Below are 19875 nucleotides of genomic sequence, written 5' to 3' on the forward strand. Positions count from 1 at the left end.
AAGTAAAGTAAGTAGTAGAGAAGAGAAGTAAGTAGTAAGTTAAGTTAGTAGACGACTACACTCGAGTAGAGTAGTAGTAGTGTACGTGTGTGTGTGTGTGTGTGTGTGTGTGTGTGTGTGTGTGTGTGTGTGTGTGTGTGTGTGTGTGTGTAGAGAGAGAGAGAGAGAGAGAGAGAGAGAGAAAGAGGGGGGAGGCAAGAGCTCAGGAGGCCCAAAGAAAGCTAGAAAATATAGCTTTAATGTGGTTATATTTTTTTAAAGGGCCTTTATAAATTTTTGCAGGGATGCCTAAAAACTTGGTAACAAAGCCAAGTTATTTATGTAAACTGTTCATATTTAATATAATCAAAGACATGTGAACCTACATTATCAACTGTCTTTCCACAACTGAATCTCAAGCGGTGGTTTACAGTTGATACCAAATCTTAACTCTTTAACATCCATGAAAGGTTTTTTTTTTCCATTACCGTAATTGGTGTAAATATACAGGTGGAGATGCTAAAGGGTTAAAGTATGTACTAAATGAATCAATATTTTATGTTTTAGTATCCAACATCGGTTAACACTGTGACTAAGTACACAAACTAATCCAGAAAATGTTTACATTGTATAATATGTGTGCTATAAATAACAGGTGAAGTTAAAATATAACTAAGAATATTCTTAAACATGAATTAAACATAAATACAGCAAAATATAATATTAAACAAAAATAAAACTACTTGAAAATAAGAATACCAATATTACAATAAACACATGAGAATTCAAACGAGAGATATAAAGACAGAAAATAAACTAAATTTTTCAGCTCTCGATCTTATTAAACAAGCATTTTACCATGTCATTTCTATCAGTAATATGTGCAACAATTCTTGCTTTACAACAACTATACATTTCTGATGATTGTATGGACTGAAATAATATTTCAAAAAAGTCTAGTATCCAGCAATTAGGCCTTTTTTTTCTAACCATTTTAGTAAATGAAATGGGCTGAAAGTCATTGTACACACAAAGAACTGAATCCCACTGGATACTCTTTCACAGCTGAAAATTTTTTTGGTAAAATTAAATAATGTTTCTAGAAGAAAAAATGTATATAATTTTATACAAGAAAATACTGATACTGGGACTATTGTAGAAACAAAGGAACAAAACTCAAACTTTTTAAGTGAAATGTTTTTTGTTTTTTTCATTTCCAAAGAAGAATACTGTATGAACAGTTTCACACAAAATAGTTCAAGATCCCTACTTAATAAAATAAACAGCCAATCCACTGACGAAAACATAAGAGGATAAATGTAATTATGCTACAGGAGCATTTTAGAACATTTGTTAAACTTAGAAATCTTAAGTTAAAAAATAAAACATTCTTCCTCTGAAGAGAAAATGATTTAGAATTACTATTTACATTTCAATGTGTGGTATTACACACAGGATAGCCAGAAAGTTAGTTGTTTCAGAGTAGTGTATTAATTGTTTTTAATTTCATCTTCTTTTTTAAGGTGAATGTATAGCATATATGAACAGTACATAAACATATCCCACAGACTGATAAACAACTAATACGTTTAGTGTTGTTATAAAAACAAGTTAAAATTGTTTTTATAAGTTTTAAATCCTATTGGTTTTCCAATATTTCACCAGCTTTAAACCATAACTTTAAAGCTTTAGTGTTCAAATTTTTTATTTTTTTTATTTACACAAAAAATATTTAAGTATGGAGTAAATACTGAACACTACAGACTTGGATCTTGTAACTGAATTCACTTCTAAAACATTTGTATTAGGTCTATATTATTCATAGTAAGAAATCATCTATTGTATTCACAATGGCACTTAAGCAATCATTTAAGGAGATTTATTAGTCACACATGGAGCCTGGTAAAGAAAACTACCTTTGTGAAAAACAAAAATAAAAAAAAATGGTTTCTTACATTGAAATGAACAGTTGTACATTACATAAACAAATTAGCAAGAAACTTACAAAACCAAGATTCTCTTAAAGGATAACATTTTACAATACATGGGCAATTACTACATATTTTTCTTAATTATTTACTGCATTCTACAATATTCTTTAAACTGGACATTTGTTTATGTGGCAGTTGGATATAGTGTGAAATATTTCAGTAAAGATGAATTATTACTCTAACAAAAAATGAATCAAAATAAAACAAAAACATAAAAAAAATCATATGCATCATTATAAAATTAATTTACCAAAACACCCATTATCTGCTGATCTAAGCATCTTTAAGTGTATATTAGAATACTTTGTTATAATAGAGTTGATGCAGAACAGTTCTCTAAAAACATGTAAAAACATTCTGACTGATTAGTCCACACCTGGTTACTGAGCACTGACTAAAGTATAAATATACACATCTTGACACCTAAAACAACTTCACCATTTGGAAATCTCACTTACCAACAAATCTAAATACTTGTTCATTTACCAACAATTTTTTAATTCTCCAAATTTATAATTACAATCACTTGTACATTTAACTTTAAATGAATCAAAAAGGCCTTAAATTTTTCTTTTTATTTCTTTTACCAGTTCTAAAGTAGTGAAATAGTGCTTACAAAATAGACACCATAAACATGTGGATTATTCAGTTCTACAATGCATTACCGACAGTTTTCTTTCTTTCTAAGGATTAATGGTGTATTAACAATACTAATATTTTTCCACACCTACAGATGATAACCTATATGGCAAGGCCTATCATTCATCTATAGCCTGTTTATTCTTTTTTTTTTTTTGTAAAAGATTTGTTTTTGAGTAATCTTAATCTATCAACCAAATTCTTTGGCAAACAATGTGCAGAACACTTTTGCAGCCATTGTATAGTTAAATCAATTTAATTTTAAACTTCTTAACTGTTCAATTAGAGTGAATTTTCTAGAAACAGACCACACTGCTAATTTACAATAAACAGTGTGAAATATGCATTTGTTACAAATTATTTTGGGTCATAACTTTTATGATGAAAAGCAAGTCTAAAAGCATAAAAAAAATGTGAAAAAGGTCAGTTATATCAGAAAATTGAAAAGTCTTATACTGTGTTTAGAGGATTTCCATAAAGCTAAAAATGTGAAAACTTGATCTTTATAAGTATCAAAATGGGCTTAGATATACATTTCAACTCAACAAGTTCAGGGAAATCAACAAAGCAACCTAAGAGCCGACTTGAACAATGCATCTTAACAAACAGTAAAAAAATTTTTTATATGTCTAACTATGAAAACATCTGTGGTAGCTACATTTAAAATTAAACTACTTGGTAGCATTATATAAGTGGTTCTTCATATCATTAAGTTTCAAAAATATTGATAATTTTTGTTTGGGACTACGAACCCTACGTAAGCTTTTTCTGAAAGTTATAAGCTTTGACAACCAAGTTCAGTGAACAATTATAATTTTCAATTAGGTAATTTTCCTACTGAGATTTTTTAACTCTCTAACTTTACTAAAAGAATCTGGAGAGGTGTCTTGTAGCTCATACTAATTCAGAGTGAAAGTGTAGGGTCTCATAAAATCAGTTTTTAAACTAAAAAATGTATTGTTTTACCATTATTTCTCTTATGCTACAACAGAAAATAATTCACTAGAAAAATTGCCTCTTATATCATAAAACAAATACAAATTCTGGTACACATTTCCTACTGATATAAAGTTCCAAGCCTATTTCCTGTTTTAATGAGCGTGGTTACAGTGACTCACTTCCTTTATTAACCATCAACCAAACAAACATACATGTCTGCAGGAATTCTTAATATATATATATAAATATATATACAAGGTATCATATTTAACACTTACACAATATTGTAGTAAATATGTTATCTATGTTTTTCTTGTCTTACATGCTCCTACAGTATTTCTGTGCTATAATATTCTAACCTCCAAAAAAACACACACATACTAAAGATCTTTATTAAGATTCCTCTAAAGAACACTAGTTAACAGTGATCATTTTGTTAGTCTACAACACACACACACACACACACACACACATTGTTTTCAAAGCAACTATACAAATAAATGCATTACAATGTGTAAATCATGAATTGGAACTAACAAGTTAAAAGCTAAAAAGTTAAAATATAATATATAAAAGTTTCTGTTCTCCGAGATTTAACCTGTGTTGAAGAAATGAGATTTTGCTTTATGGTGTTTATGGTGAGGAAAAATATGCATTCTCATCAAAATTACTTATTACTGTTAGATCATTTTATATCTTCAAAGCAAAATGTAAGACCAAGAAAGCAAGTCTTTCTATCAATGCAAAAGCAACAGAATAGAAAAAAAAAACGAATCTTTTTATTTGTAAACACTTCACTGAATGAATGTCTTATGATTTTGGTTTACCATTTCATCTTTAACACTGTTTTATAGTTGTTTGGTTACTTTTCTTGTGTGACAACTACAATTAAGCTTACCTAATTATAACTGATTTCAAATGATGAATATGAAAAGTCTGCTTATTGGACATAAGGAATATCTTTGGTGTTAAGTAAATACTGTTGTATGTAAAAGAAATAAAAAGCATTATTCTACTTATAACACAAAAAAGTGAGTTAAAATGGAAAAAAATGCCAGTTTCCCTAATGACTTGAACTCCTTTCAAATGGTTAGGTTATTGTACTTCCAAGGTCAAAATAACCACAAACTGTAGCCTTGCTAACAATATCCAAACGTGATTTAGTTTGGATGAGAAAACATTCATTCTTTTCTTACCGAACAGACACACAAGTGTGTGGAAACAACCTCAAAAAGTGTTCGGTTTCAGCTGTAAGGATTCATTATAGGATGTTACGATTTGTTGGTATAGATTTGGTCCCTTTATTGTACTGAAAGACATAGAAAACAGATAACGCATTTACTCTATTATTCATTTATTTCAATGAAGAGGATGTCTTTCCAGATGTCAAATCATACACTAACACTGTAAAACTTAGCTGCAGACTTGTTTGTTAGGCATGAATAAGCTTTCAGTCATATAACTCGGATAGTCCAACTGTTACATCTTAGTCCCATCAAAAACCTTAAAAAAATATTTGAAGATCATCTTCTTACTTCAACTTTCATGAAAGAATTGGAAACAGTTTGTACTGACGAATGATATAACATTCCTGTTAATCCTTTCAACACTTTGTTTCTTTAATGATTAACCAAACTTTGGCTATAAGAAACACCATTTAATTTTAACTCTTATATATGAATAACTGGAGCTTAATTTGTCATATTAAGAAAACTGTATACATTTCTTTTTCAACAATAAACACACTATTCAAGCAATTAACACAGAGAAGGACTAACTGTTCATTCATTCAGTTACATGAACATGTTGGGGTATTAATTTGACAAAAAAGCTGACCTTCAACTCAAAGGTTACAATGTCAACCTGCACAAAATATTATAACAATTCTAAATATATATATATATACATGTATATATGTGGCTCTAATAACAAGTATCTAAATTTTTAAACTTTATTTGAATTCCCTTTTTTTCATTAGGGTTTTGAGTTTTGCTTACTGCATATTTATGCCATTTTTAAATATAAACAAATTTTATGATAATAAAGTTGTAGTATATATTCTTCTGTATATGTTAAATGAACAGTGTACATTAATATGTGTGCAAAAAAAAACTAATATACTGAGGAAATCTGTGCAAAGATGATTAAAAAAAGAAAACTTATTCTTTGACATAGTATTTCCTGAAAAGTTGAAAATTATACATGTGATAGTTTAAGCTTGCTCAATCTATATATATACACACACAAACACACAATATATAAATATTTATGGTATTAGTTTGCCAGTTAAAACAGTCAAATATCTACTATACAATCACACAACTGAATGATTACCATATAACTCTGTGCTAAACCCAATAACATAGACACTGATTTCATCAGTTTAACAATCAAAATCAGTAAAAAATAATACATTCCTTTCAATAATCATAATTTTATTTGTAGTTGCTAAATGACATATATTTAAAATCATAACTTTCAACATAAAAAAACATTGCTGATATCTACACAGGTTTTCACTTATCACTGCTAGACTAGTCTAATTTGTATCAATTGTTTTTAATTCTAGTGGCTAGCTATGAGCAGATGTTTGTTTATAATTAAAAAGATACAAATAGAATGAAAATATAAGTACTTAAAAAAAATAAATAAGAACAACAAAAAAAATCATAAGGTAGATTAGAAATGAATTTACAGTCCTTCATGTCTGAAAATGACAAAGGCTGTAAACAGCTCCCACCAAACAGTCCATGGGGTTTTTTAGCAGGCTAGTGTCATATTTTGATACTTTGTTTACAAAACTGGGCAGTAAAAGTTTATTTGTATTGTTTGAATTGTACTGTTTTTATGGCTAAACTGAGATATGTTCTCAGTATGCCATTAAACTATGATAACCTCTAATCAATATGGTAGCCTTTGCAGCTTTGTGTCATGCAGAAAGTAAGTAGTTCATCATATGCAATTTAGATCAAAATCCTATTTACTAAAACTCTTCTTGTTAGTCTTAATTTGCTAATAATTAAGATCCAATTTTCTGTAATTTAAACTTTGTTTCTCAGTTACAAGTATTTGATGTCATTCAACTTTCAAAATGTCAATAAAAAAAATATAATTTTAACACTTATCTCATCAATTTTACTCAAAAATGTTTTATAACTGATATTTTAGCATCATATAACATTTATTTAATGTACTTTCACAGAGAAATATGAAAATTATTTTTAACATTCATTAATGTGCAGATCTGAGAAGCCTTGCCTTGAAATGACACATGTATTAATTGTTTTCTGTTTAGGACTTTTCTGCCCATAATGAATTGTTTTGTTTTCCATGTATTATTTTTCCCTGTCAATAGTTTTATTATTACAGCCTTTTTTTGCCATTATGTTATAATGTCACTGCATGTAGTCTGAACAATTATTAATGAAACTCAGCTTCAAGAAGGAAAAAGCTGGATAAAAACAACTGGACATCAGAGATTCTAATCTATTAATATCAATACAGAGTAAACAAAGTGTTTTTTGGCAATAATTTGTTATCTGTTGACATAGTAACTATTTGAAGCTCCTTTCAGAGTATAAACAAAGGATTTTCATGTGAAGTTTACAACTCTTAGGTACAAACTGCACATTTGGTAACTTCTTTTTTACAGTTTTTTTACAATCTTTTCATGCCTGAAAATGTTTTTGTGTTAAATTATATTTGTTTGACAGCTACAAGGATACTCTTCTGTAACAAGACATCAGGCAAGTTTTAGGTTTAGTGTGCAAACTATTTAGGTGAAACAAATCCTTTTATTGAAAATATATTGTTAACTTTTATTATATTCAAACACAAACAAATGAAAGAATTTTTCATTCATTTAAAACAAATTATTTTTGACATTATTATTTTGTAAAAAAATAAAAATGCCATATACATGCTTTCTTCCATCCTCATCTGTATGGAACAAATTGTTTCTTCACAAAGTAGTAATATCTCAAATGAGTATTACCCATTTTAAATATTAGGTCATCAAGAAATTAATGTCACGTTTTGGAACACTTTCATTAAACACCCCTTCTGGCTATTTGTTTATTTTATTTCCCTATATACATATATAAAGGTTTTCAAAGAGACCCAAAACTCTTTTGCTTTGGAATAGTTCACTATTCTTCTTCAGTATTCCTGAAGAAGAATAGCAAACTATTTGAAAGCACTTGAGTTTAGGGTCTCGTTTGAAAAACATTAGAACTTTTGTATGTGATCCTGTGTGCTAATTTCTTAAACAGAATAAATATATACAGTGTGTGGAAAATATATTACACAGTTAGTACAGTTGGTATTATATGGTTGGTACTAAAAAAATAGTTCGAAGACAGTTGAAACCAACTTAATTATCATTTGTTTCAGTGTAAGATGTTAGAAATTAAACTATTAGGACCTTAAGAATTTAATGTCGCGTTTTGGAACACTTTCATTAACCACCCCCAAAAAATGTACATCATGTATAATAGTTAAATGAACCACCTAAACGTCACGTTAGTGTAGCCTTTATAATGTGAAAATTTAGTACACTCTAATCCCTCATAGTGATGGCACATGCTGAGACACACATTCGGCATGTAATGCTGTTTGAATACAAGAGAAACAATGCTTCTATAGCCACAAAGAATATCAAAGAAGTTTATGGAAATGTTTTGAAAGTTCGTAAGTGTCAACGATGGTTCATCAAATTTCGTTCAGGTGACTTTAGCCTTATAAACTGTGATGGCAGGGGCCGAGATGTTGGTATTGATATTGATGCTCTGAAGATGGTTATTGAGTCTAACCCAAGGCAATACACTCATGACTAAGAATATAATTGGCAAAAGTCATGATAAAATGGCTGACAAAGCTTATGGTATTTTGGAAGATGAGATCCAATGCACAAAGAATATGCCTTAAAGAATGGAAAGTTTATATCAACAGTAAAGGAAAAAATTAGTTATATAGCTCACCTCCATCATCAGCAAGGTTTTCAAGCTTTACTTCCTCCAGTGGAATAATGTGTTGCTTGTTATACTAAATCAAAACAAGTTACTGAATCAACTCAAGACAAACAAATTTCATTTCACTGAAAAATATACCACAAACAAATTCACATCTATTCAATCATATCAACTTAAACTTTACACATTAAAATAATGGCTATTTTCTAGTTATCTGTATAGTTCATGGAATGTTCTAATTGAACTTTCAAATAAACTGAAAGTTTATTTAGTTACTGTAATACTGAACTTTTTATAGAGCTTCAGAGTAGACTACACAGTTTTGAAATCTTGTACGCATTTCAGCAAATTTATCTATTTGTGCGTGTTTGTTCATATATGCAATGAATTTCCTTCAATGCTTGGTGAGTCATTAAACATTTGAGAGGTGTTCACATGCTTTTGTTATGGTACTTTAAATGTATGCAAGTGATATTAAAGAACAATGTCTTTGAAATGGAAACGTGTCTTTGAAGGAAGCAGAACAAAGGCCCAATCACTCACAAGCTTCACAAGTTGATCACAAAAGGTTTTGTCAAGCCAATTAATTCTAATAATCAATTCCAATTACCAAGACAATGGCAACAATGTTGTACCTCAGTTCAGTGCCAAAATTGAAAAAAAAAAAAATTAAGCTACACACAGTTCAAAATAAAGAAAAAAACAATATACTGTTCCTGACTAACCAATTCTGATTCACGCGAGACAAAATTAATCCACATTTGAAGATCTTGCAGACGAGGCCATGAAACTGCAATTTACATATTATAGTGTATGCATTTAAACCAGGCCTAAACATAAAATATATTTGAGATTACTAAAAGTAAAATGTGAGATTCACAGCAATTATTTGCAATAATTAACATTTGTTTTAGACTACATCTTACCATATAACGAAAATAGTTAAGTAAAAAGTTAACATTAAGATGTAAGCTTAGTGTTCCTCTATTTTACTACAGACTACACTTTGAATTACAATGTCAACTTATAGGGCAAAAGTATTTTGAGTATTTTTTTTGCATGGAAAGCACTATTAATTCAGTACTGAACAATCAAGATTAACGAATTCTTTACTTTAATTACCTTTCTTATTCACTAATATTAAATATATATATATAAAACTTACTATAATTTCAAACCAGTACATTTTTACCCATGGCACAACAACTCATAGAATGGTTCTGAGTTTTTTTTGCAAATACAAACTTTTAGCTCCTCTTGATCAATTTGATATCTAATTACAGCCACAGCTATTGAGGATTCCCTCTTGTTGAAAACTAGAGACTATTCTTTTAACAATCATAACTCTGTTTATATTTCCTTTTGCTCATATTCTTCTTGTACAAATCAGATTCTTAAAAAAATTAGGAATGTACTGTTTGCTTGTTTGTTTTCATTGGTTTGTTTGTTTTTGTTTCAGTGCAAAACTATATAATTGGCTACCAGCACTCTGTCCACCACAAGGAACTGAGTCTCCGTTTCTGACATTGCAAGTGTGCAAGTTTACCACTGACCAACATAGTGGCTATTTTTTGAATTATTTCTTTTTTGTGATTATTATTTTCCCTGTGAATCTTTCTTTTCTTTTGGAGGCAACTCTTTAACTGAAGATCTGCTTTAAGAGAATCTAAGAATACAACACTATATATTTATATATATTATGAAGAGAGAAAGAGATTCAAAAAATTGATTGAGGCTGCTCACCTTTTTCTTGTTGATGACTATGTTACCATACACCAAGATGTCATTAAAGAGAAAAAACTGACGTGGTTTAGGTTTTTTACGACACATCTTGGTTAGTACTCCCTCTCCCACTAACACACGACCAGACACTGCAAGTGGCTACAGATAATAACATTAAGATGTAAGTGTCCATATACATAAACAAACAATTTTTCACCTTAAATTTCTTTCTCTAAAAAAATAACTGAAAACCTTAGTAATCCACCCAATTATAAGTTAGAGAATATATAAAGTTAACTCATGGACATATATATACATACATATGAGTGTTCTACAAGCCAAACTAAAGAGTTAACTCCTTAGTCCTTGCTAGTAAGTTACTTTTAAGAACTCAAACTATTATATTCTCCAACACATGCACATAAAAATAAGGCCTATCCTGGGCCTAATTTCACTATTGTGGGATGGTCCCTAGTTGGGCACCAATATGGAAATTTATTTTGTTTAGGACATATTTCCCTGCCTTGGATTTTAAAATGAGACCCCTCACGCACCAGACAGGTACTCTACTAACTGAGCTAAAAGGTTAAACCACTATTGTTTGTGGGTAATTCACTTTTAACAACTAAAACTACTACACTGTATTTACATATATTATTTTCATTTCTAACATACAGATATAAGCTGAGCTTTTCTGGACAGAACTGTTTTTTGGATCTCCTCTAAAACCAAAAATTAGATGGCACAGAAACAAATATATAATTACACAATTATATAATTTTATTTTGGCATATTTAATGCTGATACTTCCATGAAGAATGAATTTTATACTGTTAAAAAATAATTATAGTCTGTTTAATTGCACATTATATGGTGGATTTCAAATCAATATACTAAATGTTTTGAAAAAAAATTATAAAATGATATTAGCTAATACGTATATTCAACTATTGATTAAAATGCATGTATATTTTACTTAATGCCAAAGGAAAAAATTACAATTTCTCAATTATTTAATCAATATTTACTTAGAAATAAAATCCTACTAAAATTAAGGTTCAAAGAATGTATATCTGTTTTAAAATGCATATTCATACTTCCTTTAAACAATATAATACCTATGCCTAAATTCTATAACCTTTCATAGCGTTATTAAATTTATATTTATCCCTTTTTAAGCAGTATAACTAAAGATTTCTCCTTAGTTTTTGCCATTTTCACAAGTGTACAAAATATAAGCTTTTTCATAACCCTCTACTTTTATTCATGTGAAGGCATACACATGGAATGATGAAATCTTTAACAATAGGGTAATGGGAAGTGGGAAACAGAAAAGAGGAAACAGAAAAAAAGTTCACAAAATTTGGAGAAGATGCTGCTGGTCAATAAATCCTACCCCTAAATCCCTTCTTCAGCTTAAGTTTTGTTGAAATTTGAAAATGGAGTAAAACTGTGGATGATCCCCCTATTTTAAATGATGAGTTTAATGCCACCATAACAATATTATATTCAATTACCGACAGGTGGAAATATTTGCAAGCATAAAGTAAAAGAACTATGTGAAAAACTTTATGCAACCCTTGAAGAATGTTTCATATATGTTAAATCCTCTAATAAAACATTGAGAAATATTTCTTTTTGTCAGAATGGAAGATCAGATTAAATATTTTTTATGTTTCCCAATAATATATTTTTCTAAATCACAAAAAAATTCAAGATGGAGCTAAACAAGAAGATGATTTAGTAAGAGGAGTAAAAAATAAAAACTTCAAAAATAATATGCAAATTTATAGGAAACATTAGTTGATAAACTCACCTCCCCTGAACTGCCAAAGCAGCTTTCAACAGCAGCAATACGGCATGCATTGGCTTCACTGTTCACTGAAACAGAAGAAGAAAGCAGACCATGAAGTAAGTCTTGCATATTATAAGTACAATACAACCAAGAAATTATGAGCAGATTTACTTAACTCTGAAGCACTCAGGTGTGTCAGTTTGATGCACTAGTTGTATGGTTTATTTTATTGTATTGTAAAAAAAAAATCCTCCTCCCGTATGAAAATTTTTGAAACTTGAGATGAACTTTTTAAACATTATACACCTTCTGCAAAATAAAATATTCTTGTATGTAACATTTGTATGAGATCATGAATTTTGAAAGAATTCATTGTGATAATTTTTAGGAAACAAGTAAAAATGTTTATCCTTTTTGTAGATTCCTGTTATTGATTTTTATTTATTTCTTGATTCTTGTAGAACTTTCCAATAAAATTCTTATTCAATAAAACTATAAGTATTATCTTTGTTTTGATTTAAAAACACCACAGTTTCACTGTGTTTATTATCACTGACATACAATAAAAATAGCTCAACAGCTCTTTCACCATACCAAAACTTTAAGCCCAATTTTTTAAATCAGGTTTCATGTAATACAAGTAAGAAGTTTTAGACCTATTTTATAATAATTTATATAGATATATATATATATATATATATATATATACACACACACACACACTACATACATACATAACAACACTTATATTAAGGGTAAAGGTTTTGTTCAAAATTATCTTGCAGTTCTTTCTAGGGGGCTATATTATGTATATTATATTGTATATGTACTGTATTGTTCTCAGAAAAAAATTTAGGAGATTCACAATAACCTATGTTTTCATCATAGTGTGCTGAAAAAACACAAAATCAAAATTCTGTTTGAATAAAAAAATTGTTATTGAATAAATCTAAACTCTGAAGTTCTTGTTGTTTTTTTAAATGTGTGGAAGAACAACTTCAAGTTTATTTTCCATAATTGTTTTAATTCAGTGGAGCAATTCTGTCCTCAGGGCAGGATGCACTCAACCGGACAGGGTAGAGTTAATGTTACATCTGAACACAGCACATTAAAGGTTATTACCACGGTGATGCCCGAAATGCAAGTAATTACTTAGGTTAGAAGAGACAAGATGCATTTCTAAGCACAGGACTTTCACCAATGAGTCTACAAATGATTAGGCACGATAGTTAGGTGGCCATTCTATCACATGTAACATACACTAAAAAACTAACCTATAATTTCCAAGTGTCAGAACTGATACATATACAGAAATTCATGCTTCTAGTTGCTAAGTAAACTAATTTTGTTTCCTGATACAGGGGGCATTACTATAGTGCAGCTTTACCTACTCTATAAAGTTACTAAACATATACTACACATATGCATGAAATCTCAGACAAGAACATCTAAGTAGTTCTATAATTCACTAATAAAAAATATACAAGAGCTTGATTAAGTTTTTTTGTTACATTTTCCATTTGAGATAGTTTGAAAATTCATCTGTTTGACCTGGCAAGTGAGAAAAACCTTCTTACCTTAGTTCCACTTGTTTGTCATTAGAAAATAAAGACTGGTAAAAAATTTTTAAATACACTTTCTGGTATATATTTCCTTGTGTTAATCTGTGCGCATTTCCTTTACATATTCAAGTATTGTCATGCCATGATATTGGCTTTTGAATGAAATGCATTATTTTTGGAGATATACTCTATTTATTGGAATTTAACAATGCTTAATTCATTATGACTACTGTCTAAGTAGATATGTAATTCATAATGAGAGCATGCTTTTTTCTAATTGTTTGTAGTTTGATTGAAATACATCAATCTGATATTTACCTTGTGTCAAATGCATGAAACAATTTTGATATTGTCCTTTATTTAAGACAATAGAAGTGATGTTTACACAAGTTATAAAGTATTATGACATAATAATGCAACAAAATTTGTGTGCATGTACAGCACTTACACATTACAACTAGGCAAGTGAAACATGGCATCTACTTCCCCTACAGAGCAAACTGTGTAAAAAGTTAACACCAAACCTTGGATTTTAAAATATTAAAATAAATCTACAACAGAAATGACTTTTTTAACTAATTGTGAAAAACTTGGAAGCCAATGAATTTTTTTAAGTCTTACTAGTTATACTACCAACTTTTAAAGCTTAGAATCCATTTACTGTTGTCCTTAAAATGCCTATATTTAAGCAACTTAAAGTTGATAATTTCAACAAAGAACTGTCAATAAAAGAATTATCAGCTGTACAAGCCAGTTGGCACACATCCTATCAAAATTACGCCCTTAAAAACAAACATGTCAAATGAAAAGCACAAAATAATCTTGTTCACTTACCAGAGTCACACTGAGGCTCCTTATTTTGTGTCATAGTTTAATATATAACTAATTGACAAAAGTTATAACTGAACTGCAATTTTTCTTAGCGTAAATATGACAACTTCATCTAATGAAAGCTCAAACATACTGCTTTGCAATATGCCATTCTCTCAGAACAGAATCAATGTGTTCAAAGAAATTACTGTGTGGTAATTACTCACTGTTGAAGATAAGGTACATGTAACACAAAAGCCACAAACTTATGACTAATCAAACCCAGTTACAGTAAGTATGAAAATGAGTAATAGAAGATAAAAACTTGACTAAGGAGTAGACATATGTGAAATTACACATTTGGTATGAATGTTGTCACAAATGATGAACACAAAGTAAAACCACCACAAACTGTGACACTTCCTGATAGCTAAATGCAGCAGTAACTATTACTATCATTATTTTTAGTGATGTGTATATGGAAAAACTAAATAATACAAATTTATCTAGGCAATAAAACAGAAAAACACATGAGATTTATAAAATTTTGAATTCAAAATGGTTAAGTTTTCAAAAGAATTTTCTTTTTAGTATCAACATTTTCACTTTTATTTTACCCCCCCTATACAGAATTAAAACCTGGTCAAAGACCGGTTTTCACTATTATGTAGTAGAAGCTGTTAATACAGGCTTTATCACAACATAGAGAATAAAACAAGTTTTTAATGGTGAACTAACAAAAAATACTTTTTCATTCATATAATTGTTCTCACTTCTACAGAAAATCCCTTCAAGACTTAAACAAATGGATGGAATTGTCACAAGTTTTAACAATAAAAATTAAAAAATTATTAAACAGTTTTAATGAAAGAAAGCAATCCTGAGTGCGACTTTAACACAGGACTCTCATTTCATACTAGGATCTTGATATTACAGCAAGTTCAACATCATCAACTAATTACTTTAGTTATCAAACATTAAAAAAACTTGTCTTAAGTTCACCACGGTATATTAAACACTGAAAGAAATTAAATTTTTCACAACTGTTACTTAAATAAACTAAATAAAAGATAACAAAAAATGTTCACACTAATAAAGGTTTCAGTAACTCTCATTTCTACTCAAATAGACCAACCCCATAATGGAAAAGGAATACTGACTATAATTTGCAGTTTACTATGTGTACCTACATGAAATGTGACAAGCTTTTAGTAATGTGTACAAGCCTGTTGTATATAAAAAATCTAATGTGTTACAAAACTATATGTACTAAAGATGTATCTGTGAATTGCTGATGTTAGTCTGACTTAGAAGTCAGACTGCAAGGTGATGTTCATGTGAAGAATTAAAATACTTTTGTCCATTGCACATTTTGTATATTACATTTACATAACCTCTAGAGCCTCCGAAATGCACATCTACAGTTTCTTTCAGCATCCCTGTATATCAATAAGTGGATGAATAATGATTTATAAGCATAATAAAGTGATTTATTTTTTGGGGAACACACTACATGTTTTGACAGAACATTGGTCTGTCTTCTTCAGATATTGTATGTGGTTAAGCAATACATGGTTTATATATATAAATACAGAGACATAAAACACAATGGTGTATGTAAAGAAAATGACATCACCAGGTGACAAGATTATAGATAAAGGTCAAGGTTGGTCAAATGAACAAGCAATGAACAAACTTAACCAAATATGGCTGATGTTGCTAGGGTCATTATCAGCATAATGTGCTTCCTTATTCAAGTATCCCTGTATATTGTATTTGGTATTTACTCTCCTCACCACAAACTTTACTAAATCAGAATGTATGATAAAATGAATAGTCCATAACTTTGACATAAAATATATAATACTATGTTGAATGACACTCTGTAAAAGGTTATGGCACAAATACTTTGTTCCCTACCAATGCAAGTAGCTATAGGTCTGAAATCAAGATAAAAATCGTGTAAAATTTATGAAAAATGGGTCATACAGTAAATCAAAAGCATTTAAAAAGTAAAAGAAAATTTAAAATTTAACCAATTAATTTTTGTTGAAATGGAACAATATTTTCAACATACATAATGAAATTTATATTGAACTGATTTTTTATAGTATTTTAGTGAATAATTAATAAATAAGTTACTATGCAGTATGAAGTTTCTTAAACAATGTCTTCATTTGTTGCCCAAAGGCACATAAACCATAAAATTAAACAGGTACAGTCATTGAAAATCTCTATGTAACATTAAAAAACAAATGTGTACCAATTTATTTAACTCATTATACCAAACAGTTCCATACTGTTATTGTTTTAAAGAACAATTATATTAACTTCATACGTAAAACTAGATATATTTCAAGTGAAAATATGTAGTTGAAGCAAAGATTTTGACCTGTTTGAAAGCTACAAATACTCTTTTTTTTTACTTTTTTTAACTCTAATATTAAATACACAATCAATGACTTAAGTCTAGCAACATATTAGCACAGATCTATATTGCCACACTGCTCAGCTAAGTGTCGCATAGTTCTTCTGATTAACTAATAGTAGTTCATCAGTAAAAATATTATACTTATTAGTTTGGATGGTCTTAAACTATGGGAATTTCAACCAAAAAAAAGTAAATAAAAATGATGGCAACTATACTAGGGAAGGCCATACACTGAAAAAGAATGGGATATATATATATATTGAATCTTCTCCAAAATATCTTTGACAGTATATATATCAGTTAATCATTTTTAGTAGCACTGTTTGTCTTGGAAGTTTACAAACTGTCTCTCTCTCTTCTCAAGTATTATTTTTACTCTAAATTGTGTTTCAGTCAGGAAATGACTTTGCTATGTTTCATTTCATAGACTGACTAGATTACCTGGCCTTGTGTGAAAACAAAAGTGTGTGTTACACCTTTATTAAATAAACTAACTTCACAATATGTGCATCCAGGTATGTGATAAGTGCTACACTTGATATGTCGTTTAATAAGTAATGAATAAACAGACTGAATAATGCATTTTTATTAAATTATCTAACACACAAATATCAAGGCAGCAGTTAGAAAAAAATTATGTTGGCAGGTACTACGAAGCAGTTGCCTTCCTTCTAGTCAGCAGTTCAAAATTAGTGATAGTGGCAGACAGCCTTAGCAGCTTTGCCATAACTAAGACAAGCAAGTCTGGTGACAATGGGAATTCTATCCGAGACCCTTGAATCATGAGTTGAAATAATCAAAATCAGTAATTATTGAAAAAAATAATTTCTATCAGTTGATTATTTTTGCAACAATCTATTTAAATATAATTTCAATTAATCGACTGTCAATATAATCAAAAACATTAATAATTTGAAACATTTATTTCAATTCATTCATTTAATCATAATACAGGCCTGCAAATTAACTTCATAAAAGTTGTTTTGGTTTTAATAAGCTACACAGATTTCGAACATAATATTAATTTTTTTTCTATTACATAAGGATTTTTTACAAATCCGGAAGAAAAACAACTCTTACTTAGATCAAATTATTATTTTGTTTACCACAATGAACATTTTTTATTATTATGTTTGTTAACAACAATACAAACAAACAAAAGAAAAGGGAAGAACAGTGATGTCAAATGAATATGCATCCTCATTCATCCTGATTTTTTTGGGGAAATATACATCTTTTAGTCTCAAAACTATACATTGTGGTCTATCTTTTATGTATTGCATTATGACATTTTGTGAAAAATCTCTGCATTATGGAGAAAAATGGATATAATTTTCAGATGCAGCATATAGGAATTACTGTAGAACATGTAAAAATTTCCAGACAACAAAACCATTGCAGGCCTGTATAATTAAATGGTTAGTTATATGATATTAATTGGTGTAATCACTGCTCATAAGGTAATATATTAAATTGCACAGCTTTACATTATCCTTTCTTTACCAAAATTCACATTTTGGTGAGGGATAGGAAACTCACAAATAAACAAACAGATCACAGCTGAACTCTTCACACTAAGCTCCAAAGTAACTTCTAAGTTTCATACTAGTGGTAGTAGATCTACCATTCTGGCAAATCTAGTATTTTATATACACTGGAAAGTGAACTACAGAGCACTGCTATCTACAGATCAACAGTAAATTTACAAAGGTTGTGCTATTTTGTGGTAATTACAGAAAAAATTTAAAACTTTAATATCAAGTTAAATTTAACATCATAAATATAAATGCAACATCTCTTCAAAAAATTAGAAAAGGGTATTTATTTTCAATCTGTTTAACATAATAATATTTTGATAGCACAAAAGCCACATCCTTATATTTATAATACCACTATCATTCCTGTTCTTATTACTAAGTATTAAGTAGCCCAAAATACAAGAATTTTAAGTAAACATATTTTTGTTGGGTTTTTTCCTGTTGATATAATACTGCCTTGAGTTAATGGTATACATTAACCAGTTAGATTTTATGTAATATATTTACTTTTGAGCAGTACATTAAACCACAATTTTAGGAAATTTCACTGAAAAAAACCAACTAAAAACTGATTTTATAATGTGAAATATTTAAAAGTAATAGTTATTAAGATGTTTTCAATCAAAATGGAAAAGCAATGGCATATTTTATATTTCAACTCAGAAAAATGTAAAACACTTGAAGTCCTACGGATTACATTATTTAGACTCCCCAGCATGATTTTCACACTAAAATTTTTATTTATGAGATTAAACTATTCTAACTTCTAGTATGAGTGACTCAACATACAAACTTACACAGGCAAGTGGAATATTTAATCAGTATTTCATATAGTAGAAATGAGTTTCAAATTCTGGATTTTTTAGTCATTTTATCTATTATTATATATAAAAATTATAATATAGTTTAAACAATGAGCACTTTGATCCAACTCTCTAAATTAACTGCTATTACACTGATAGTGATAGGCAGTCTACACTAAATGATTTAAACAATGCTTCTAAGTTCTAATAAATTCTATAATTCTAAAGTACTATAAAGTTAAATTTTAATTTTAAATTACAAGGTAAAATTTTCTAAATTTACCTGAACTCAAGAAGTTAAGATTTCCAGGATTTTTACCATTATATTTTATTAATTTCCATCTAAGGTTAAAATAATGTATAGTAAACATAACATTAATACTGGCAGTGGTACAGCTTAATTGTGGCTATATAAGTAGTAGTACTTATGTTCTCACAACTCCCAGTCCTCCCCTTTCATGTTGTTTAAATGGTACACGGTTTGACATTAAAACATCTGAGATATTCGCAATTCATAACGTTAACTACAATTAACAACATGAAATACATTTGTTCTAAATAAACACCATTTAAAACAAATAAATCATCCATTAAGTACTATCATTATAACAATAATTATTTTTCTTACCCAGTCGATCCACCATTATTCTGTTGAAACGCCTTCAATCACGTGATTTTTTGTAAGCCTATATATAT

General features: G+C 29.0%; 1 protein-coding gene across 2 annotated transcripts in view; it reads right to left on the minus strand.

The window, feature by feature from the left end:
- Positions 1-19851, minus strand: part of LOC106468219 (pleckstrin homology domain-containing family F member 2-like) — a 32892-nt gene extending 13041 nt beyond the window's left edge. Inside the window, exons 1-4 of one of the 2 annotated variants that reach the window (XM_013928637.2) lie at positions 19808-19851; positions 12057-12121; positions 10262-10399; positions 8528-8591 (exon numbers count right to left, since the gene is read on the minus strand). In XM_013928637.2, the coding sequence (XP_013784091.1) occupies positions 8528-8591; positions 10262-10399; positions 12057-12121; positions 19808-19823 (283 nt within the window). In that variant the 5' untranslated portion in view covers positions 19824-19851. Of the gene's footprint in view, positions 1-8527; positions 8592-10261; positions 10400-12056; positions 12122-14431; positions 14497-19807 lie in introns of those variants that run through there. The other variant, XM_022397131.1, reaches the window with a different exon arrangement.
- Positions 19852-19875: the final 24 nt, after the last annotated feature.

Source organism: Limulus polyphemus, unplaced genomic scaffold (genome assembly GCF_000517525.1).
Source record: "Limulus polyphemus unplaced genomic scaffold, Limulus_polyphemus-2.1.2 Scaffold86, whole genome shotgun sequence".
NCBI lineage: Eukaryota > Metazoa > Arthropoda > Merostomata > Xiphosura > Limulidae > Limulus > Limulus polyphemus.